Source organism: Drosophila sulfurigaster, chromosome 3, assembly GCF_023558435.1.
Source record: "Drosophila sulfurigaster albostrigata strain 15112-1811.04 chromosome 3, ASM2355843v2, whole genome shotgun sequence".
NCBI lineage: Eukaryota > Metazoa > Arthropoda > Insecta > Diptera > Drosophilidae > Drosophila > Drosophila sulfurigaster.
In genome coordinates, this window is record NC_084883.1 from 2,186,106 (window position 1) to 2,210,109 (window position 24,004).

The following is a 24,004-nucleotide window of genomic DNA, read 5'->3' on the forward strand; positions in this document are numbered from 1 at the left end:
TCATGCATTTTAACTTGAATAATACATTTTGATAAATTATGGGCCAAAAAAATAATATATTTCAAAATTAAACTTCTGGTCACACTTGTTTTAACTCTTTCAATGTGTTTTCGTTAAATTCTGCAATATTATGTGCAACTTTTATTGTAAACGTACTATATTGTTTATAAAATAGTGACAAACTTGATTCTCCAGTAAGTGCAAGTGACTATATTAGACGTTAAAGTGTCCTAGAAAGTGTATGCCATCGAGATGACAAAGAACATTGATCAAATCAGAGAGACGCAACAAGATTCTCTGCTATTGTAAAGCTGCTTTTGCATGCTGAGTTGATATGAATTGCCTTTTTGTTGTTTGCAAACGAATTGGCAAAGTGACATAAAATTGTAAATCGGCAATGCAACAATTAAAACAAAAAACGTATATAAACACTCATATATGCATATGTACAAAATAATGCAGACACATACACGAACATGTGTAGAAGCGCCAGCTAATCTATTGTAAATAAACCGCATACGAGTCTATTGTGAATGCCTACTGTTGTCGGTCACGTACGCCTTCGTTTGTTATTGCATTTGTGTATTTCTGCGCTCCCAACTATATTGCGAATTTGTTGAATTCACTTATTGATATCAGCTCACAAGCCCTGCGCCATGAACATTATTGCAGACAACTACTAAATATAAAGGTAAGCTAAATAGAATTACGTACGTTTTGTAGGTGTAATGCATTTCAATTTTCAAACGCATTCAGTAAGAATTTGCAAAATCGATTTTCCAATTTACGTCAACTATGTAACGACAGAGCCCTCGCTCTCTCTCAAGAGCCTAAGCTTAATTCATGGCTCTCTTTCTTTCTCATACCCTTTTCCCATATACTCTTTGCCGGGAAATGCGTCACTTGAAGCTTCGGCTGTGTTTGCTTTTCTCGGAAGAGTAGATAAAATAGCATAGGATAAAACGGCAGTGACAGCAAATAGTCTTTATAATTAACTGCATCAGTTAATTCGCTTGAGTAACTCGTATAATTGTTTAATCTTTAATTAATGCAGAGATGCACTCCGTTTTCATACCCATCAAATTATTTTACATAAAACTTTTTCAAGAAATGATTCTATTTTACGGATATTTTATAAACTCAGACGTTGGCTATCAGAATTTTATATTAACTAAAGTATAATTCATATTCGAAATACGTATTTAAATGAGTATTCTGATTAGTACACGCTGCTTAGATCCTGGTCTTATTAAATTATCTAGGTTAAACATTTTGAAGATATCTAAGAAGATAATCTTGGTTTTAGATAATTGGGATTTCTGAAAAATTATAATTATTACCAAATTTTATTTTTGGAAAAATGAAATAAACAATACTTAAGAATACATGTATTTTTTATTTAACTATTGCCATAAAATAGTTAATAATAGTTCACTCAAAATGTAATTCTTTTTAATTTTTGAATCCTGTATAAAAATCCTGTATATTAAAAATAATTAAAATTTAAAACCAACTTGCAAGTGTATTTCCATGATCATCAGAAAAATGCCTTTTTTCGTAGAAAATGATTCGTTATCCATGTTTGATTAAAGCAATCTGTTTTTATAAATGATATTCCAATTTCATATCCAGCTGTCAAATTATTATGAAAAGCTATTGCAGTTGAGATTGTCATTGATTGCAATGGATCCACGCCCTGTAAATGAAACCGATATTTTTGGGCAACAGCTGTTGTCGTGAGTCGTGTTAATGACTTCTTCTAATCAAACAAACTTGCCTCGCCTGCCAGTGTAAACAAAGCGTCAAACAAATGTTTGAAAAGCAAATAGCTTAGGGAACATAAAAAATATAAGTTATTGACATGCGCACAACCCTTAACCGAAAGTCGAGCGATAGGATAATGAAAGAAAGGCCAAACAACTCGCAAATGATCTTTCGTCGTCTGTCCCAGACCACAACTGACCTCCGACAAAGACCAAACGCCATGGCAACCGTCTGAGAAACTAAGAAACATCTGCCGCTAGTCTTTCCTGAAAAAAAACTCGAGAGATTTGAAGTCCTCTCAGACGTCTGCGTCTGGGTCTCTGTCTCTGATGCACGCCTACCTGCTGGGAAAGGGACAGAGAGGCAAATGGAGACGAGGACGAAGATAGACGCAGATAGGAACAGAGAAAGAGACGTCGACAAAGTTCAATGTACGCCTGCGCAAACATTTCACAGGATTGTGTTGCAGCTGCGACAGGATCAGACTCCTGCGGATGTGCGTGATTTTTTCCACACTCTGTCTTTGTCATTCATTCTCTTACTTCTTTGTCACACTTTTGCATATCACACTTCCTTATTTCTCATACAAAACAGCAAAAGCGGAAATCTCAAATGTTGCAACTGTTTTACGGGGTAAACTTGTATGTAATCTCTGCTCGATCGCAGTCCATATCCCGGCCAGGTTTGCCTTGAATTGGGCATGCTTGGTACTTAGAGCTACCGGTTTTTCCCGAAACAAGTTGCTCGGAACGCAATTTGAAACTTTTCGTTTTTTTTTTCTTAGTGAATTGAATATGGTGCTTGGTTTGTTTGGGGTCCTGTTTGATGATTGGGGCGATCGTGCCCTGTCTACGGGTCGTCATCGTTGTCGTATTAAGTTACAACTGGATAAGCTGACGGGGGTCTGTCTGGATTATGATCGACAAATGCGTTGCTGTACTTTGTTATTTCGATATCAAAATGCTGGCAAGGCTGCAAACGAAGCTATTTTTTAGTGCGAAGAAACCTTACCAGCATAATGCACAAATCTTGTCCAACAGCTGCAATTTGAACGTATAGATTGTAATATACAAAAGAAAACTGTTTTATTTTAAATGCATACTTTAAACTAACTAATGCTTAAATTTATTACAATTGGATATGAATCTATTAATCTCTCAATAATGACAAATCACAAAATTGTTTCAGACACGCTGAAGCATCAGCTGCATAGTTGAAATGGAACTAAAACTGTGGCAGATGCACTCCATTGTCCTACGGCTTGGCGCATGCCAAACCCCGATTCCTCGATTCAATCATTTCGTATATTTTAAGGAACTCCCAGGCAAACAGATGTTTCCACATTCTCATTCAATGCATCTAGGTGCAGCTGTAGCTAGTTTGGCTAGCTCGCCTGGCAATGGGAGACCAACCGTTGCTGTCCTTGTGTCGTTTCGTATCGTAGGCAATGCATTCATTATATCCTTACCTTTGCCTGGGACGACAGATGTTGTCTTATTGCAGCTGCTGCCGTTGCTTGGGCCAAGGGCTAAGTACTTGAAGTGCAGGTGTCGATTTCTTGCTGCAGTCGTTTGGAGAAGGTTTGCAACATTTGTGTCGACTCGAATCGAGTAGAGTCGAGACGAGACGAGTGTTGAGTCGTTTGTCAGCTGGTTGAGTTGAGGGGTTAGGTTTTGTTTTTATTCTTGGTTTTTGGTTTCTGGTCTGTCGTTTCCTGACCGACCCTACATTTTCATTGATGGGGATGTTGCCAAAAATCAGCTGTTTTTGCGCAATGTTTATAAACAAAATGTGCGTCAGTCAGACGGAGTAAGTAACCCTTAGACATGTCTGTCTACCCGACTTTGTCCTGGCATATATGTTTGATATTGGAACCACCACTGAACTGAGTTGAGCTGAGAAAGCCAACGCGCCAGAGCCAAAGTCAGAGCAACCACCGGCACACGACCATGTCCACGACCTACTTTGGCGCACTGACTCTGGGCCACATAGCGCATGGGGTGGTTCCGCTCACAACAACAACATGCGACGACGACGACGACGACGGCCTTTGTAGGTGCAAGGACGTTTGATTGCGTCGTAATACCGGGGAAACCCCAATGTTATACCCACACACAGGGAGGGCAGAGCAACCACCAAGGCATTACGTGGCACCGACCACCGGAAAAACCATGTGCTCATGAGCTCTACTCCGCTCTTGGTCATATGCTTAACCCACCACCGCCATCGCTATTGCCACCAGCAACAGCAGCAACAACAACTTCGACACCACCTTGCAGTTCATTGGCATGTGCCGGCATGTCATCCTCATCCACACAACGTCTTCGTCACTTTTAGGGGTTTTCCAAAAAAAAAAAAAAGAAAAAAGCAAAACAAAGTGCGACAACGTGATGGTGGTAGTTAGAGTCGCGCTCCCATTCATAAACCATAACATAAACATACCCCTGTGCTATACTTACCGGATATAGAGACGGCATAGAGCATTGTTTGTTTTGACTGTCTCCGTGTCGCTAGTCTAGGTGGTGTTTGGCATAGATTTTCCGACCTAATCAGGAGCAGGTGCAGCGACTATATACTGAATATATATGGAGTATTCTATTTGTAGACTGACAAACCCCTAAACTTTTGGCTAGCTCAACAGGTCGGTAGTACTGCCAAGTGGTTGCTTGGTTGCTCTTCCTGATCCGATTGAGGGTTATTAATATTTTTGGGGTTATTCACTGACATTGACCCAAGTAGTTGCATATAAATACTAAATGGGTTGAAGGCCATTCAGCTTGTTTATGTGGTGAATGAAACGTATAACGCAGCTTCGGAATTTCTTTCCCCAATAAAAATGTTGATATAGATAACGTTGTAACATAGATAGCAGTTATAATAGCAGCTAAAAAAATTTAAATATTTTTATACCAAATTAAATGTTGAAAATATTGCATACTTTTGGACTAACTTCAGAGAAAATTCAGTTATTATTTAATTAAATTAATAAATAAATTAAATTAAAAAGAATAAAATTGAATACATTTTTAAGGTGACGAAACACCTATTTATAAATTAGTAGCTATTCTTATGAAAAATATAATATAGCGAAGAAGGATTATTATGAGGAATATTGAGAAGGAAATCTGTTTTCAGAATATAATTATAGAGATTAAAAGTCTCGATATTTAAATGAAAATCCTATTATACAAAAGAGGCAAATTGTTTGCATTTTTCATCCTAAAGTAATTAAACTTAAAGTGAGTAGAAATCTTGTTGTCTCCGGCAAGTCGTTGATGTGTGGCCTTTCTGCATTTATGTCATTACTAAAATGTTGGAAATTGGAGCATTTGCTAAGCGAAAAGTAAAAATAAACATTCAGCTGGAGTCACATTTTCCAGCCAAAGAAAAAGAAGGAACAGGCACTTGAACACGCGCGACGTTGACTTGAATAGGTTTTTATTTCCTTTCCATGTGCTGTTTTTGCTGTTTAGTGCTTTCAAAATGGCGACATTCGCTGACCAAAAACAAAATCAATGCAAGCTGCCGTCGTGCGTAGACGGTAACAACAACAACTTTCTGAAACAAGAGCAACAACAACAAGAGCTGACAGCGGCAGACACTAAACATTTTGCAGCGCAAATCAAACGGCAAACAATGGCGGACAAGCAGAAGAAGTATACGAATGGCAAGCGCAAAAGAGAATTAATTAGATTGCGGCGGCAGCTGGGCGCAATGGCAGCTGAGAGAGAATGTGTAAATGTTTGTGTTCTATGTATGTGTGAGAGAGCGTTGAGTGGGAGAGCGAAAATGAGCCAAAGCTGAAATGCGTCTGCGCGCTGCGCAGAACTATACAGAACGAGACAGCAAAGCTAAGAAATATGGCGAATAGCGATCCAACAAAAGCAACTGCACTTCAACTACAACAATTACTAATGCACATACATACATACAGTATGTGCATGTGTGTATGTACAAGGCGCCTGCTACTGCCCAAAAGGATATACGAAATGTAACTGAAAGCAAAGCAAAACAAAGCTACAAAAAGAGTAGAAGAAATAACAAAAACAACACAAGAACAAGAAGTACAAAAAACTACACAGTTGTGCAATTGAGATAACAAAGAGGAAACTTGAAAAATAAAAAGGGGACGCGCGCTTTGCTTTTTCGAATGACGCGTGTGCTATAAGCCTTACAAAAGGATATAAAATGGGCAGAGGCAGCAGCAACGGCAGCGGCAGCATAATAAATAATGTTTGTTGTTGTCGCTCGTTCGCTCGGCACAGCAGCTGAGGCAGCCGTTGGCGAATTGAAATTTTATGAGAAAAATGAAATTGTATTAGAAAATATGCACACACGCAACTCGTATAGTCGCATACACAGCCAAAAACACGCACATATACACGCACACAGGCACACATACTTTCATAGTGAAAAAGGGACGCGCATTATGGCGGTCTCTACGCGCTTTCGGTTCGGTTCAGTCGATGCGACGCGACGTCAGCAGCGGCAGCAGGACGACGTCATCATCATCAGCTTTAGCTGTTGTTGTTGTCGCTACTGCTGTTTGGTTCCTGTTTTCGCTTTTTACCGTTCAGTCAATGACCACATTGTGTACACAACTGCTTGCTTGCTTGCGTGTATGAGAGCATGTGTGTATGTGTGTGTGTTCATGTCCTGCCGGAAGTTGACGCCGCCGCCTGGTCATTCTCGTCGCTTTTGCCAAGCTCGCTGCGACGCGATGCCTTCGTCCCTCTCACTCTGTCTTTCTACTCTCTCGCTGCTCTTGGGTTACGCTTGAGCTACTTTTTGAAAAATAAAAAAACAAGTTTTTGGTTATGCTGCGCACAGGATCCGGCTCCCCAAAAGTGCACTTCAGCTCCTTTTTTACGTTTTTTTTTTTGTTTTTTATTTTTATTTCTCTCTCTTCTGCTATACTAAGTCCTTTCGCCTGTGCGCACACGGCCTTTCGCGTCACGCTTTGATCCTGCCGTTGAATTCTTGTTCCTTGTTCCTGCTTATATCACCCAAGCCACATACTATTTCTATAGGCGTTGCCCAGCTAATGACATGTTGTAAATTATATGTACATTTACCATCGTGCTAGTATGTGTTTTCTTATTTACGCATATACATACATATGTCTATATATAATTCTCTTTCTTCTCGTAATTGGCTTTGTTATGCAGCTTATGCTGTGGCTGCTTTAATTATATTGTTTTATTTCTTTTTTCTAATCATGGTGTATAAATAATACAGCTACGATACAACTTATTCAAATGTTTATTCCTAATACAATTTTGGTAACATACATTTTTCAAGTTAAATACTTCATAACCTTAAAAATTAAAAATTTAATTCAATTCAGTAAACTCGTAGCTGTCAACCTTTGAATTATGAGATTTTGTTAGATTTCACTTACAACTATAAATATTATTAAAACCAACTAGTTTTAACTGTATAAATTTAAGCTGCTACTATTCTTACATTATAACAAAATAATATTTTATAACTCCTGTAAATTTAATTAAAACTAACATGAAATAATATAGACTATATAGGATGTAAGTTAACTAAAACAGTAAAGCTATGTTTACCTGAATATAGAAAATTAACATTTCATTCAAATTAAATTGCCTACTCAGCTTAGAACATTTTTAAGATCATTGACCTTAATAAATAAAGGATACAACTCCAGGTTGTCAAACCAAATCAAAATGGTTATTGATCTCTTACATACGTGTGTCTGTTTTTCCTAGAATAGTATAAATATGTTTTAAGGGACTGAAGAAGCCACTCAAGTAGTGAGCCCAGAATATTACTTCCACTGAAATATCTTATGATTTCTGAGCTAAGATACAATCGATTAGGGATCTGTTACCCAGATTAGAGTAATTCCTAGGTCTATTCAACGCTAAATACAAGGACTAGTGAATTTGTAGCCTACATAATTATGTGTAGGCTGCTTCTTGATACACTGCCTGCTGTCTCTTTCTGTCGCTTGCTTGCCGGTTACTTGTCTCGCTTGCCTAGTTTTGATGCTAAGGTAGAGCATAAGAGTTCGAAAAGTGGAACCAAATAAAGCAGCCCATTGCGAATCGCGTTGTATTGTTGTTTTGTGCATTCATTCGCTGCATCTCGTTTTCGATTTGTGTTCGATTTTTGCTTTTGCCAAAAATTCTATTGTTTTCAACGGCACGCACAACTGCCGCTTTTCCTTCGTTTTAGCATTTTCCACACACGCACGTACGCACACACAACACACATATACACACACACATAAAGGAATATTCATCATTCATTGTGCTGACAAACTTGTTTTTGCTCTCGTTCGTTGTGTTCGTTCCTGCTTTTCCTTGCACATTACTCTTTAGTCTAGTCATTCGCATTAAAAGGACAACGCTCTGCGACTGTCTCTCCATCAGTGTGTGTGTGTGTGTGTGTGTTTGTTCGCTGTCGCGTCGCAGTCGACGGCGTTTTGGGAGCGACGCTGCCGCCGCCTTTTCGTCCTCGCCAGGCTCGTCGTGGTTTCAGTTTACGCTCACAGCTCCGACAGCTCAGACATGTTGCTGACCCGCGCCCGTCGCCGTGTGTGTGTTTATAGCAGCAGTTCATGATACACATACATACAAACAAACATCAATTTACATTCACATATACGCATATATATATATATATTTTTGTTGGCCCCCGGTTCCTTTGCCCAGCTGCATAAAGTGCTAGACTCCTCGCCAAATGTTGCAGGACAACATTTTCAATGAAAGTTTCGTAAAATACAACATCAATTGTGTCGTATAAACAACAACAAATTGTGCAATTGTGCAAAGAGTGTCAAACACACACCAAAAATAAAAAAGAAAACCAAAAAAGAGTGAGAGTGAACGAGAAAGAGCAAAAGATATAAGAGAGCTTTAGCTTAATCCATACAAAATATGCAAACAAAAAATTATAAAAAGTTTTCCATCAAAGAAAATGTGCAATAAACTAAAACTTCAATTCAAACAATAAACAATTGGGATCTATACAACCACCAAGCAAGAGAAAAAGAGAGGGAAACACAAAAAAGAGAGAGAATTATATTAAAAAAAAGAGAGAGAGTAAACGAGAGGCAAAACTCAACGAAGCGCACACAAGTGAGTTATAAATTTTCAAATTTTCATATACACAATGCATTTTACTTATATACCAAATGGCACACGCATACAAGCGAACACACACACACACAGAAACATTTGGCAGTTCGCTCTCCTGACTTCGACTCGTTACTTTTGTCTCGCCTATTCCGAATGTTTTTCGTCCTGTTAGTCAGCATGCATCTCGCTTGCGCTCTCGCGTTAGCAAATGGTGCGCACTCGTCGCTGTTGTTCACTCTCACATCGTCCTCGTCGTCGTCGTCGTTGTTGTCATCGTCCTCGTCGGGTGGTGGTACAGTTTTCTGCGTAGACCAAAATTGCGTAAATTTTCTACCATGTAGTTGGCTCGCATGTCTCGCACGGCGTTGTTCTCGCCGTTGTCGTTCTCATCGTTGTCGTCGTCGTCGTTGTCGTTATCCTTGTTCCTGTTCTTGTTGTCGTTGAACTTTCAATTTGTTTATTCACCAATTTATTGCTCAATTCTTTGTCAAGAAATAGACACAGTTATACTAAGAGGTTTGTACTTTTGGTTCTATTTTATCTTATTGGGCGTAATGTAGACATGTCCATTTCACAGTTTCGCGTTTTTCTCTGCGCCATTTTAATTGGTCTCCTTTACTTTGAATTTTATGTATGCAGCTAGGCGAACTCGTTGGTATTTCATATACTTTATATTTGATTTAATTATGAATATGATTTGCGTAACACAGTTTGTTTGTTATAAATAAAGCAATTGATTCATTCATTACTTTGATAATAATTTCACCATATATCTTTTACCATTTTCTTTGTGTACATATTATGTATGTATCGCATTAACCCAAAAATGCAAGGATAGCAAAGAGAGGGAGTCGGTCCGAAAAGTCATATCGTAAAATTAAATTGATTTATTCGGAATGTTTATCTAAATGAAATATAATGTTGTCTCTTGAATTCAAGAAAGCAATTTACAAAGATACTTCATATAAAAAACGAAAGATAAACAAATGATGTATATGTATATGTATGTATATTTTAAAATATTTTGCTATACATCTATATCCTCACTACTAGTATATTACTACTACTAGTTTTTGGTTTAAATTGAAGATTGGATAATGTTGGATCCCTATATGATCTTGTACAAACAACTTAAGATCACGTAGACACGTTTCTTACTCTTTTATTTGGTTCTTCATAATTAAGTTGCTTATCTATTTTGAAATTTGTGTTGTAATTATATTCTTTATCGCTATAATCTTTTTTATCAGCTACTATTACTAAAGCTATCAACGTGACTGATAGCATTCTCCATGTATTTATAATAAGAAAACTAAGCAATCTGATTTACATATTTCTCTTAACAAAACGTTCTGAATCATTTTATCAAAGTTTTCAGCCTTAATATTTTCTACAATTTCACAGCAGTTGCAAAATTATACAAAAATAAAACGAAAAGAAACTTTCTAGTCTTAATTCTATCTCTATAAATAATAATAACATTTGTACGCTAATCAAAATGCAGGATCAATGCACCTTTTTTCCCCAACAGTCTACAGGCACAAGCCACAATAATAAAATTGGTTGCTTGCAAGCAAAACCAATAACAACTGCCGCTGCAGCAGCAGCAGCAATTGCATATCCTGTCAGCCTTAATCGTCTGCCGCCTGCCGCCTGCCTTTTGTCCCTGCCTGCTGTTGTTGCTGTCCCGTCTCGTCTCGTACCGTTGAAAAAGGGCGCTCACAATGAAAAAGTTGCAGCTGTTCGCCTGTTTGCTTAGCAACAACAACTACAGCAGCAGCCGCAACAGCAACAACAACTGAGACAGGGACAAGGGTCTATTGGCGCTGGCATCTGCCGATGCCGCTGTCGCTATCGCTATCGCTGTCGCTGCTGCTGGCAGGATTTGGCAGCAGAGGCAGCAATTGTAAAATTTAATGCCTCTCTGCTTTTGACAGTTACAGATCGAGATCAACAATAACAGCAGCAACAGAATAACGATAACACCAAGCTGATCAAGCTATAGGACAGAAAATGTCTGATATACCACGGATTATGGTATTCCGTCCCACATGGGAGGAGTTCAAAGACTTTCCTAAATATATTGCCTATATGGAATCACAGGGGGCACACAAGGCCGGCTTGGCCAAGGTTGTGCCGCCAGCCGAGTGGGTGCCACGACGCAGTGGCTATGCAGACTTGGATGCACTGAATGTAACCATACCGGCTCCTATCTGTCAGGTGGTAACCGGCAAACAGGGCTATTACCAACAGATCAATATACAAAAGAAGCCGCTGACGGTGAAACAGTTTAGCGAACTGGCCAGCACAGAGCGTTATGCGACGCCCAAGCATTTTGATTTCGAGGATCTGGAGCGAAAGTACTGGAAGAACATAACCTATGTGGCGCCCATCTATGGGGCGGATGTTAGCGGCAGTATTACAGATCCCGATCAGGATGTAAGTGTTGTGTTAGTCGAAGAATTGCAGCGGCATTCTGACATGTTGTTGTTCGCAGAGCTGGAACATAAATCGTTTGGGCAGCATTCTGGACTTTGTCAATAAGGACTACAACATTCAGATTGATGGTGTCAACACCGCGTATTTGTACTTTGGCATGTGGAAGACCACATTCGCCTGGCACACTGAGGATATGGACTTGTATTCGATAAACTATCTGCACTTTGGTGCACCCAAAACGTGGTACGTTGTGCCACCAGAGTATGGACGACGCCTGGAGAAGGTGGCCAATCAGTATTTTCCGGCCAGTTATAAGAACTGCAATGCGTATTTGCGGCATAAAATGACGCTCATATCGCCACAGATACTCAAACAGCACAATGTGCCCGTTAGTAAGGTATGAATTCATTTTAAAAATACAATTCTAGCAATTCCTACTCAGAAATATCACTTTGTGCACTGAAATTGACTTCTCATTCATATATATTTTATCACTTCAATCAAGTGCACATTGCTAGAATGTTGGGTATATGGTTTCTCTTCCGCTTCTCACCAAACTTCGTTGCCTCTCACAGATCACACAAGAATCGGGCGAGATTATGATAACGTTTCCCTTTGGCTACCATGCTGGCTTCAATCACGGCTTCAATTGCGCCGAATCGACAAATTTCGCCATGGAGCGATGGATCGAGTATGGGAAGCGTGCCACGCAATGTACCTGCAGCAATGACATGGTCAAGATCTCGATGGATACATTCGTGAAGCGCTTCCAAGAGGAGCGTTACGAGGCGTGGCTCGAGGGTCGTGATTACGGCCGTCATCCGGAGGATCCGCCCAATGCTGCGGAATCTGTGGCACCGCTACCTCCTCACCTCGACGTGCTGCTGTGTGATAAGAAGTGCGTTCAACTTTGCCATCCGCTTATTAAAGGTTATTAACTTATCCTCATTCTCTATGATAGAATGAAGAAGCAATGCAATCCCACCAAGGCGAAGAGTTTTAAGGAACGAAATCCCGATTTGGATTTGGATGAAATCCAACAAAATCCAAATGTGCCCGACGATGTCAAGGCCATGCTGAAAGAGAGTGTGCTCACACTTCATGAGGAGGAGGGTGATTACTCGCCGGAGGATGCGATGAGCTTACAGAGCCCCGCTGACTTCAAGACGAAACAAGAGCTGCTTGAATATATAGACGATGGCACTGGTGAGACACAACATCATTAGCATCTCATTCTAATCTAAATTACTCAACAACTCGAATGTTGTTTTTACCTTTGATTCTTTGCAGAGGATGACGACGAAGAGGAGGACTTCAAGCGACGCAAGCAAAAGCGCAAATACGACGCGGATTACGATGATGATTGGCTGGCGAGCAAGCGCCGTACAAACTCACGCAACAGTGGTCGCGGTCGCAGTCCGCGTGTCAATAAAGATGATCGTTCCATATCGCCAGCATCCTCCACATCCACGTCCTCCACATCACGGGGCGGCGGTGGTCGAGGCGGTGGTGCGCGCTCTAAAGCGAATACCACGCCACGAAAGACGCCAACGCGTCGAAAAAAAGATACAGCAGCATCAACAGCAAGCAGCACCAGCAGTAGTAATACAACAGCAGCAGCAGTAGCGGCAACAATTGCAACTGCTGACTTAGCAACTGCAGCAGTAGCAGCAGCAGCCATTGTCGTTGACAACAACATCAACAGCAGTGCCGACAGCGGCAGCGGCGTAGGCGTTGGCGTTGGCGGAGGTGAGCGCAACAGCAGCAACAACAATTTGAACAACAACAGCAACTGCATCGATATCAGCAGCAGCAACAGTCACTGCAGTGCAACAGTCACAACAGCAACAGCATCAACAACTATAGTCACATAAGAATCATATCATTGGCATCCCACATCCGCATCCGGCATCCAGTATTCATCATCCATCATTATCCATTATCCAGTATACTCCCCCAACACACCTCAATTGTTAACTAACATAATTCCACATTTGCCATCTGTAAATCCTTCTTAACTCGCATTTCCACAGCCGCTTGTGTGTGTTCCTCCAAAAACATCAACGTCGTCGTCGTCGTCGTCATCGTCAATTGTCGTCGTTGTTGTTGTCGCCGTCTTCTTTTACTTATTGTATCTGATTTTCATTTTAGTATTTCGCTAAAACATAAGTCTAAAGGTCTAAAGTTGTGTCCTACTTTGTAAGCGCCTGAGAAATATACGAGAGCACTCATTGAAAAAAAATCTATGCTAAAAACTAAACAAAAACCAAAACTGTTTTACTAAAATCTCGAAAAGCAAAAGCAATTGATTCGATTTGTTTGTGCGTTGGTTTGGGCTGCAGTTTTTTTTTTTGTTTTTGCCGAATTCTTTAGGGGTCGATTGGTTATAGTCAGCTTCTGCATCGCCGTCGTTGTCGTTGTTGTCGTCGCCTTCTCTCTTCGCTTCTTATTTGTGTGTGTGTGTGTCTCGCTTTAATATCCCAAATGCTTACCTGCCACCATAACAACTACATCAACATCAAATCACAAGAACAATTAACACCTATAATAGCACATGTAATACAAATTTCGACACAATATTTACAGATGCCAAACGCAGAATCAATGAACAACAGCAACTACAGTTCATGCAACAAGCACGAAAATTTGAAGGCAAAATACCAAAGCTAAGTCAGCATCAGCAACAGCATTCACAGCGACAGCAACAGCAAAAGCGAGAGCCCACAACATCTAGTCATCAGCAGCAACAGAAAATTGTTAAGATCAAAATGTTGCCAGCAGCCAATACACTGAACGGAATTCCGCAGCAGCAGCAGCAACAACAATACACCAGCACAGACGGCAACGTCTATCAGCTGCAAAATGAAATACTCTGTGATGCAAATGGACAGCCGACAACAACAGCAACGGCCACATATCAAACGACAGCTGCTGCCGTTGCCAGCAGCAACAGCAGTCCACAGCACCAACATCAGCAGCAGCAACATGCCGGTAAGCTACCAACTCAGTGTTAATCGTCTTTGTTGTTTCGTAGTATTTGTGTAATAAAAATTGCTTTCATTTTGTGTGCTTATAATAATGTTTTATTTTATAATTTCATTGGTTTGGTTTTTAGTAATTTAGCCATGCTTACTAACTCGTTTGTTGTTTGTTTTAACACGATTCCAATTGGCAAAACATCATTGTAAATTGTCGCAAAACGCTCATCTCATTTTCATTGTCAATGCATTTCAATTAACATTTTGTAGAATTTGGTTTTTTTTTGATTTGTAACTGTTTTGTGCCCAACAATTGTTTCTGCGCTGAAAAGGAAAATGCAAAATAAATCAATTTTATTTAGCATATGTTTCAACAAATTATTGTGCTGGTCTTCCATTTGCGGTGTTCTTATGACTTAAAAAAAAAAACATTTAGACTGTATTTGAAATATAAAAATGACGAATTCAAAATCCGAACAAATGCCAACTAAATTGGATTTTAGCTGAATTTTGATCCAAATAATACAAGCCACTAAATAAAAATTCATTCAAAATGCATAAAAACAAAATAACAAATCGCTTTTCAGTTTCTTTTACTATATACTCCGTACCACATTGAGCATATTTTATTGCTGTTTCTCATTTTTACTATGTATTCCTCATCCTCTATCTGAAAACGAAAAATCTAAGGAAATACAATTTACATATATAAAAATATAAATAAATGCACAAATAAGGTCCAATAACTGAATGTAATACGAATAAATACATTACAAAATATATTAATGATAATAATGCGCATATGAAATATAACCGGCTCAAATATTTTGACATTACATTTATGAAATATTTATTTAATTTATTATTTATTTAGCAATTGTATTTAGTTTAATTTTGATTTAAGTTATTTACTTTGCTCGTAGTGGACTTCGTTTGATCAGTATTTTAGTTTTGAATATTTTCGAATGCACATCACAAAAGTGTGTTCCATTTCCATCTCGTTCATAGTTCCTTTCTCAATAATCAAGTCTCGTTTCCACTATGAGCACCGCGCGTAGTTGTAAATATTGAATTTTGATTTTAGGTATTTGACCATGTATTAATTTTGTAATTGCACATTGTGTGCTAGTGTTTTTGCCATTTTAAATTGGAATCTATAATGTTAACTTGAAGATTGTTTGTGCAAATTTTTAATTTAGTATTTTTACTGATTGCCAACGTATAAAATTCTTATAAATATCTCTAATAATTAGTAGAAATTAAGTAAACACAAAAACAAATACCAATTCTCTCTTTATATCTCTCTCATGAGATCTGCTTACTAGAGTGCTGCATTACCAATGACTTTACTATCGCTTATCGATAGTACGCATATCGATGGTTGTGCTGCTTTAGTTGACATCCTATATCGAAGGTTCAGTGTTGTTATCTAGCACTACTTTGATATTTGAATGTGAGCGAATTGTTGGTTGATTTTGATTTCGATTGCGATTGCGATTACGTTTATGATTAGTGTTGCAATTACGATTACGAATAAAATTTCGATTTTCGAACTCATTTATTGACTACTTATGCAAATATTACATTCAAACACATCTTTTATATGAACCAAATTCAAACAATATATACAAAAGACAATGTGGTCACAACAATTAGTTCGTCGTCCATTCTGCACACGAACGCCAACACCAATGGATCAGCGGAAGTCCAGCAGCCCCAGTATCACTACATAACCACAACGGGCGAGGATGGCCAGACGCCGACGACCATAGTCTTTGAGAACTACAACGGTGGTCTGCCGCCGACGGCGGTTAGCGCTGCAGTAACGGCAACACCGGTGGTTAGCAATGACAGTGGTGCAACGACGACGACGACAACAACAACGGCACTCGTCAATACGGATGGCACAATCATTGAGTTCGATGGCAGCACCTATGAGGAGTATCATGTGCTCAAGAGCGAGCCCGGCAGCAGCGATTGCCTCAGCAATGGCAGCAGTGCAGTAGCCGCTGACATCATCAAGTACGAGCCACAGCATGTGGACGATGAGGAGATGATGGAGGAGGACGAGGAGACTGCACTGCAGGTCAAATACGAGGAGCAGAGTCTCGAGCATGACCATGAATTTGAGGAATACCATGTGATCAAGTCTGAGGTGGAAGCCGAGCAAGCCGAAGCGACAGGAACCACCTATACAATCACAGCCCTCGAGGACGCTCAGCAACACCAGCAGTCGCAGCAGCAGCAACAGCACCAAACCATCAACGATGCGCTGCCCAGCATGATGTCCAAGGCGGCGGCAGCGAAACAGAAGCGAAAACGCAAGACACGCGTCATTGCCGAGGATGAGCAGGGCGAGTATCTGGAGAAGATGAGTGTGCGTGGCCTGGACATAGCTCGGTACGAGCACATCATCGATGGCGTCGCCTACTGTCTGGTCTGTGCCAAGAACGACATCTTCAAGACGTTCAAGAACAAGTACAGCTTCCAGCGACACGCGTATCTCTTCCACGAGGGCCAAAACCGCAAGATCTTCGCTTGTCCCATCTGCAACAAGGAGTTCTCGCGGCCAGACAAAATGAAAATGCACAAAAAGGACAAGCACGGCGATGTGCCGATGCCGCCCTCGAATGCTGCCACGCCTCAAAAAGCCGATATCACAGGCACTCCTGCTGCCAAGCGTCCTCGAACTTCGAGAACTCCTCGAGTCCGCAAGACGAAGGGCGGTGATGCGGCCACGCCCAGCAGCACGCCAGCCAAGAAGCGATTAGCGCAGATTGACAGTGTGCTGGACGAGGTGCAAAACGCCGAAGTGGACCAACAGCAGCAGCAACAGCAGCAACAGGCAACAACAGTAGCACCAGTGCAGCAACACCAACAACAACAGCAGCAGCAACAGTTGCAGACGTTGCCCTCGCTGGACTTTAGCGGCATGATATTGCCAGGCGGAGCACAGCTGGCGTTGGCCAATCCCGGGGCCAGTAGCTCGATGGCATTGCAACGGGGTCAGGCGACACCAACGCAGACAGCACAGCCGACAACAACGACGCTCATCTACTCGAATCAACTGGAGCTGCAGCAGGCGCTGTTGCAGCAACAGTTGCACGGCCAAAGCATTATGATACAGGACCAGGCGGGCAATCTGGTGCCGCTGCAGCTGGATGGCACACAGACGATATACACAACAGCAGCTGCGCCACAACGAACACAACCAGCGACCTATCAGACAACAACGCAACAGCAACTGCAGCAGCAGCAGCAGCAGCAACAACAACAACAGCAGCAGCAGCAACAACAGGTGGCCACAAGTCAGGCGCAATCGCAGCCCACGCATTACGAGATGGATAACGTCACCTACTTGAGTTCCACAGCGGCTGCCACGCCCACATTGCCCAACGATCCGCAGCAGCAACAGCAGCAGCAACAACAACACGTCATTGGCACCGTGCAAAGCTATCAGATACTTACACCCGACGGTCTGCAGAGCTTCCAGCCCAAGCTGGACTCATCAGAACTGGGTGATCTGTGTCCTTATACAATGAGTGCCACGGGTGCGCCTCAATATACATTCACAACGCATGCGAGTACACAGCCGACGTTGAATGCGAATGCACTCGATGCGCAGACGCAACAGCAGCAGCACCATCAGCAACACCAGCATCAGCAGCAGCAGCAACAACAGCCGCAACAGCTGCTGCAACAGCATCAGTTTGGCCACAACCCGCATCAGCAGTTCATGGAGCTGAAGAATGAGTTGTTGATCAAGGGCAGCGATGCATATACGTTGGACGCCACCTCCATGTACCACCTGCCCTTCTCGCCCACCTCGATGATCAATGCGGTGAACGATGTGAACACCTCGTCCCTGTTGGAGACCAAAGAAATTAGGTAAACTTAACGACTCTTATTTAATACTCTCTCTCTCTTTACTATTTCTATTCTGCTGTCTATAAACTGTGCTACTTTGCTACAAGCTGTTATAATGTATTATTCGAATTTTGAGTAATTCTTTAGTACGCGCTCTCTCTTAAACTCTGTACTTGCTATCACTTCTCTCTCTCTCTCTCTCTTTCGATCTGTCTCTTGTATGAGTTTCGTTGCGTAGTCGACGGCAGCGGCGCTGCATTGATGCAATCGCTGTTCTGTTCCATTCCGTTCCGTTCCGTTTTTCGTTTCAATTAGTGTTGAACAACGTCGCGCCAGATACTAAATTAAACTAAACACTTTCGAGACACGTATAACAAAAATTAATATAATACAAATCAGCATTAACCAATTTTAGTTATTATTAATTTTCTAGTAGATTTTCCTTTAAGCATTTATCGTAAAAACTACCAAATAAGTATGTTGATTTATGATTTAAGTAAATTATGTATTGATTTTGTATGTAGATTATTTAGTTTAATTTTTATATTTTGTGCATTTATTTATATTTCTCAATTCTATCCAAATATCAATCAAATATGATTTCCGTACGGCCTAATTGTTGCTTTCGGTTATGTGTGTACACTGTAAAGTTATCAGTCCTTGATAAATCTCGATTTGAGTATTAACCCCTTTCCATACAGAAAATAATGTAATTAAGATTCACACATATTCCAAACGTATTTATATATTTATTTTTGTTCATTATTCCGATGGGAAGAATAATTTTGATTACGATGTGTTACTTCAATGCGATTTTGTTCTTTTTCTTTTCTCTTGTTTTATTTTATGTACACAAAAACCAACCTACCAACCAAACAATCAATCAAACAAACAATCTATGAATCAATTCATTATTGTTAAATAACAAATACAACTGTAGCTACGATATATCAGAAGCCGTGCTTCTAGCGCTCTGAAAAGCCAACATCACAACAAAAACATCTACTGCAGCCAAAGTACCAAAAACAATAAATAAATAACAAAATAAATGAAAAAATAAAAACTTAAAAAATGTCAAATGAAAGGATTTTGAACATGATTTGAAAAATGCATCATGAAAGATTTCAATGCAAATCAGCAAAGCGAAAACAACGCAAATGGAAACCATTTACAATGTTAGCTCTGATCGAAAAATCCTATAAAATAAAAAATGAAACAAAAAAAACGCAGAATAAATACATGTGCATAAGCATTTGTATGTATATATTATCACGTATGCTTTCTCAGTCATAAATATCGCTTAAAATATGCTCATAATACTCATTATAAAACTCATCACTAACACATGAGGATAATCTCGTCTATTTGCAACATCTACACACGTGTGTAACGGTGAACATATGTGAATGTGTGTATGCATTCATATGACAACAAGTGGCCAACTTTTGTTACTAATTTTTGCGCACCTCATAAACATTTCATTTGCATTTGTTTATACACCCAATAAAAAACTAAAAATCAAAGATTAAAATTCACATTATAATAAATAAATAAAATTGGACTTTTTAGTGCAAGGTATGTGTACTTTTCTTATATTCTTTATTTATTTATTTTTATTTTATTATCATTCATCATTTGGTTTAACTCATTGTATTTAACTTCTCCACAAAAGAACAAAATTATTTATCCAAAGCAAAAATGCAATAAAGAAATCTTAGCTTTTAATCTTTGCGAAAAAATGATTAATCGACAATAATTTTATTTTTATATTTCAAAAACTAGTCTGGGTGGGGTGACATTTTTGCCTACTAAATATAAAATGAAGTAAATGTAAAACTCCTTTCTAGTGAAAAATATACAAGTCTCAGGAAACTTGTAGAAATGACAGAAATATATCTTAGGGAAATTCAGTTTATTCCCAGAATTATCAGATGCTGTATACAGCATTACGAAAGCTCTCAGATACGCATGATTTTTAAATGTTTTTTTTTTGTACTAATTTGTTTTTTTTTTACTTTTGACTTTGAATGATTTCAAAATGACACAATTGAATAATTTAAGAATTGGCTTTAAAATTGGTTAATAATATAAACTAACAACAACATATGATCCCATACCATTTCATCTCCATCTTTACATACTCACATTATGATTTACTAACCCCAAATGTTTAAATTTAAACAAAAACTAAAAAAAATTAAGCAAATTGCTAATGAAATTTTCTTCGTGAAAATGTTTTTTTCTTTTTCATTTTTCGGTTGCGTTCATGTTTTGTGTTGTTTTTCGATTTATGATTTGCACACAAAATTCATAAACATGCGACACAACAACAACAACAACAAAAACATGCCTCATCACAACGACAACAGGTTCTTCTAAACAACAAGACAAATGCAAGAGCAATCAGTTCAAGCGGCCATACACACCACGAAACAACAACAACAACAACAGTAATGATAAAAACACTCAGAACAACATGCACAACACCAACAACATCCACAAGAACAACAACAACAAGACGGAAGCGCAACGCAACTATTACAAGGAGATTGTCGTGAAGTCGGCAAATTCACGCGCTCACGTTGCCGGCAGCATAAATTGCAGTAGCAACAGCGACATCAAGAGCATTAGCAGCAGCAACAATTGCCATAGCAACAGCAACTGTAGCAATCGTAGCGCCGCGGTCAGTTTCGTCGACAAATTCGCTGACTTTATAACACTCAATCGTAGAAAAATGCCAAGCAATTCCAAATCCGCTTCCGAAGTGCACAAAACACACACTAATAATTCCAATGCTGTCTCATTTCTTATCCCCAATTCTAACAACAACAGCAATGGCAACAACAGCAACGCCAACGCTACCACCACCTCCAATAATAACAACAACAATAACAACAGCTCCGGCAACAGCAATAATGTCACCAACAACAACAACGTAAGCAGCATCAGCAATGGCATCAAAACGACAATCGGCAAAAAGACGCCGGTTATATTGCTGGCTGCACGTGCCGGAGGTGTTGGCAACAAATCGCAGTTGCAGCAGCATCCCTCGCTCAGCCTCATCAATGGCAGCCAGACGTCCACATCGGGCAAAGCTGCTGTCACTTTGGTCCGCGTCAATCCCAACGCCAATCGCAGTCGCCAGGTGATCATCACACCAGACACGTCTAGCCTGCAACAACAACAACAGCATCAGCAACAGCAACAACCACCGCAACAGCAGCTTATAGAGGAGCCGGAGGAGGAGGAGGAATTAATCGACGAGGATGTCTATGATGACGATGGGGCTACTCTCAATGCCGCCTTGTCCTCATCGACAGCACAAATCCTACGTAAATTCCGCATACCCAAAGGCACAGCACTGACGGCCAAGGCAGCTGACAGTTACCTGGCCATGCCCACTCCTACGCCCTCTCCGCCAGGTGGAGTTGGAGTTCCTGCTACTGGCACTGTGTCGCTAGATGCAGCTACCTATGTGGACAACACAGACGATATCATCGAAGAGCTCAACGAAGATGATCTCGTCGAGGAGGTGATCGATGAGGAGGGCGGCTGCGAGGAGCAGCAGGTGATGTTGCATCATCAGACAGCTGGAGATAGCGATGGTCTCGATCTCAGCAGCAGCAGCAACAGCAATCACAACGCAGCAGCGACAGTGGCAGCCGTAACTCCAGCAGCAACCAACGCAGCAGCGACATTGTTCCTGCAGCACCAACAACAGCAGCAGCAGCAGCAACAACAACCGGCAGCATTGCAACTACAGACTGTGGGACCCAATGGCACCGTGACCTGCTTCAATTTGCCGCCAAACACAATACTGGTGCAGTCATCCGATGGCAGCATCATCGCTCATCCCAGCAAGGCTGGACAACAACAACTGATTGTGCTGCCCGCCGATTGGCCAACAACCAATGTGGCACTCGCTGAGCCAACAGCAGCAGCTGCTCCACCACCACCAGCCCCGCAAGCCCCGCAAACGCAGACACTGCTGCTGACTGCCGATGGCACTGCCATTCCCATAATGGCGCCGCTGCAGCAGCAGCAACCGCAACAACAGCAACAGGCCGCAGCTGTTGCTGCTGCTGCGCAACTTTTTGCTGCGTAGGGTCTAATGGGTGGCCAAATGGGTCGATTTTTGAATAATGCCACAATAATGCCAACCACATATTTCTTTTAGACTTATTTGCCACATTCAGTGAACAATTGTTGCGCCTGCAGCAAGGCAACATGTGGCACAGCAGGTCAGTTGCCTTGTTGCAGCTGCAACAGCATCAATTTTAATACACAACTACATTTCTATACTTTGTCATTTAAATGCCTTTTTGAATAAATCAAAAATCGACATATTTGGCCACCACAACAACAACAACAGCAACAATAAAATCAGCAGCAGCATTGATAAGAAATTAAATCAAAACGAGAATGAAATGAAAATGAAGCCAAGTTAAACTTACAGAACACTCAATTGCAAAGCGTGAAACTATGCGAAACTGATATTACAGAATACCATATTTATTTTTCTATACATTATAATAATAATAATAATAATAATACATAACATACTCGTATTTATATAAATATATATTGTCAACAAAATCCTACGAATATATACAAATATATTTATGTATATACACATATGACAGTATACAGTCGGTATACCAATAACTTTTGTTTATGTTCATGTTGTGCGCAAAATGCAAAAGATACAAAATGTTGTTCCACACATACACACACTCACTTCTGTAAACCTATTACAACATTTGATTAAATTATTTTTGTAATATTAAGTAGCCTATGTTTAAGTGAATGAAAAAATCACACAACAACAAAATGCGACACCAGAGCCCAGTTTCTTTTTTAAGCACATATTTTGCTATACTGCAAATATCAGTGTTTATCTTAATCTAATGTTATATACATAAAGTCGAAGTCGAAGATTACGAGAAGCAGACTAAGTTGTATTATTTAAATAAACTAACCCCTAATTTCTGCTTAACACTAAATATTAATACTTAAATACTATTTATCTATGTGTATCAGAATATGTATACATATATATAGTTTCATAAATATATGTATATGTATAATTTGTTCCTTTTGCAGCTATGTAACGTATTTCATTTCAAGTATTTTCCCTTCACCTATTTATTTACTCTATTTTCTTTATTGTTGTTCATTCGCATTTCCTCCCTTAATGTTGTATATTATTTAAACACAAACTTACAATATATGAATATATATATATATTTTATTTGCAATTTTGTTAAGCCATCCGTCATTAATGATGATTAAAGTTATGTCCTAAGAATTACAGCATAGCACTGAACTAAGTTGTTAAAACTAAGAACACAACCATAGTTAAAAGTTAAGTACATATTTTTTCATAGCAATGGAAAACTTCAAAACAAACAAGCAAACAAAAATAAAAACTAAAGTTATTAATTTTAATTTTAAGCCTAAATAACTACTAATAATAATGGAAGACAATGATTCACAGCATATTTATTTCTAAGATCAAAACAAACAGCAGACAACAAAAATTATTGTAAGATAAATAAAATAATTAGTCGTAAGATGTAACGAATAACGAAACTACAAGCAAATAAGTAAGCAACATGCGTAGAATACTTTATGTATAAAAAATCTATAAATAATATTACTATAAATATATATTTATTATAAATGACAGAAAAATACAATTTTAAAAATTCAAAAGCAAATAAAGAATTAAAATATTAATTATAAAAATACTAAGACAAACTCTAAATCATTTCAAATGTGATGTAATCTGTAAAGTAAGTACCAACCAATAATCTGTAAAGTAAGTACCAACCAATAATCTGT

General features: G+C 39.5%; 1 protein-coding gene and 1 long non-coding RNA gene across 8 annotated transcripts; one reads left to right on the forward strand and one right to left on the reverse strand.

Moving 5' to 3' along the window:
* Positions 1-61: 61 nt before the first annotated feature.
* On the forward strand, positions 62-23,895 carry LOC133845348 (probable lysine-specific demethylase 4B). 7 transcript variants are annotated; one of them, XR_009894742.1, is made up of 10 exons: positions 63-691; positions 10,814-11,315; positions 11,374-11,712; positions 11,891-12,213; positions 12,277-12,521; positions 12,606-13,064; positions 13,902-14,306; positions 15,928-18,181; positions 19,101-19,735; positions 20,530-20,672. XR_009894742.1 is itself a non-coding variant. In XM_062279792.1 (9 exons), exons 2-9 carry the CDS (start codon positions 10,890-10,892, stop codon positions 22,263-22,265), a joined length of 5,724 nt encoding a protein of 1,907 aa, XP_062135776.1. In that variant the 5' UTR covers positions 62-691; positions 10,814-10,889; the 3' UTR covers positions 22,266-23,895. The 7 variants fall into 7 exon arrangements, 5 of the variants coding, with proteins under 5 accessions (XP_062135776.1, XP_062135777.1, XP_062135779.1 ...); XM_062279792.1 differs by lacking the exons at positions 19,101-19,735; positions 20,530-20,672 and adding an exon at positions 20,993-23,895 and having other exon boundaries at positions 62-691; XM_062279793.1 differs by lacking the exon at positions 19,101-19,735 and having other exon boundaries at positions 20,530-20,678.
* Positions 8,717-9,861, reverse strand: LOC133845350 (uncharacterized). Its single transcript, XR_009894744.1, has 2 exons — positions 9,626-9,861; positions 8,717-9,543 (listed from the first exon to the last, which is right to left on the reverse strand). It is a non-coding gene; the product is annotated as an uncharacterized LOC133845350 (long non-coding RNA).
* Positions 23,896-24,004: the final 109 nt, after the last annotated feature.

Bases quoted from the DNA above. Each gene is read 5' to 3' on its own strand.
- LOC133845348 (XM_062279792.1), top strand. From the start codon at position 10,890: ATGTCTGATATACCACGGATTATGGTATTCCGTCCCACATGGGAGGAG. The intron at 11,713-11,890 runs GTATGAATTCAT...TGCCTCTCACAG, and splicing joins ACAATGTGCCCGTTAGTAAG to ATCACACAAGAATCGGGCGA. The intron at 12,522-12,605 runs GTGAGACACAAC...GATTCTTTGCAG, and splicing joins ATATATAGACGATGGCACTG to AGGATGACGACGAAGAGGAG.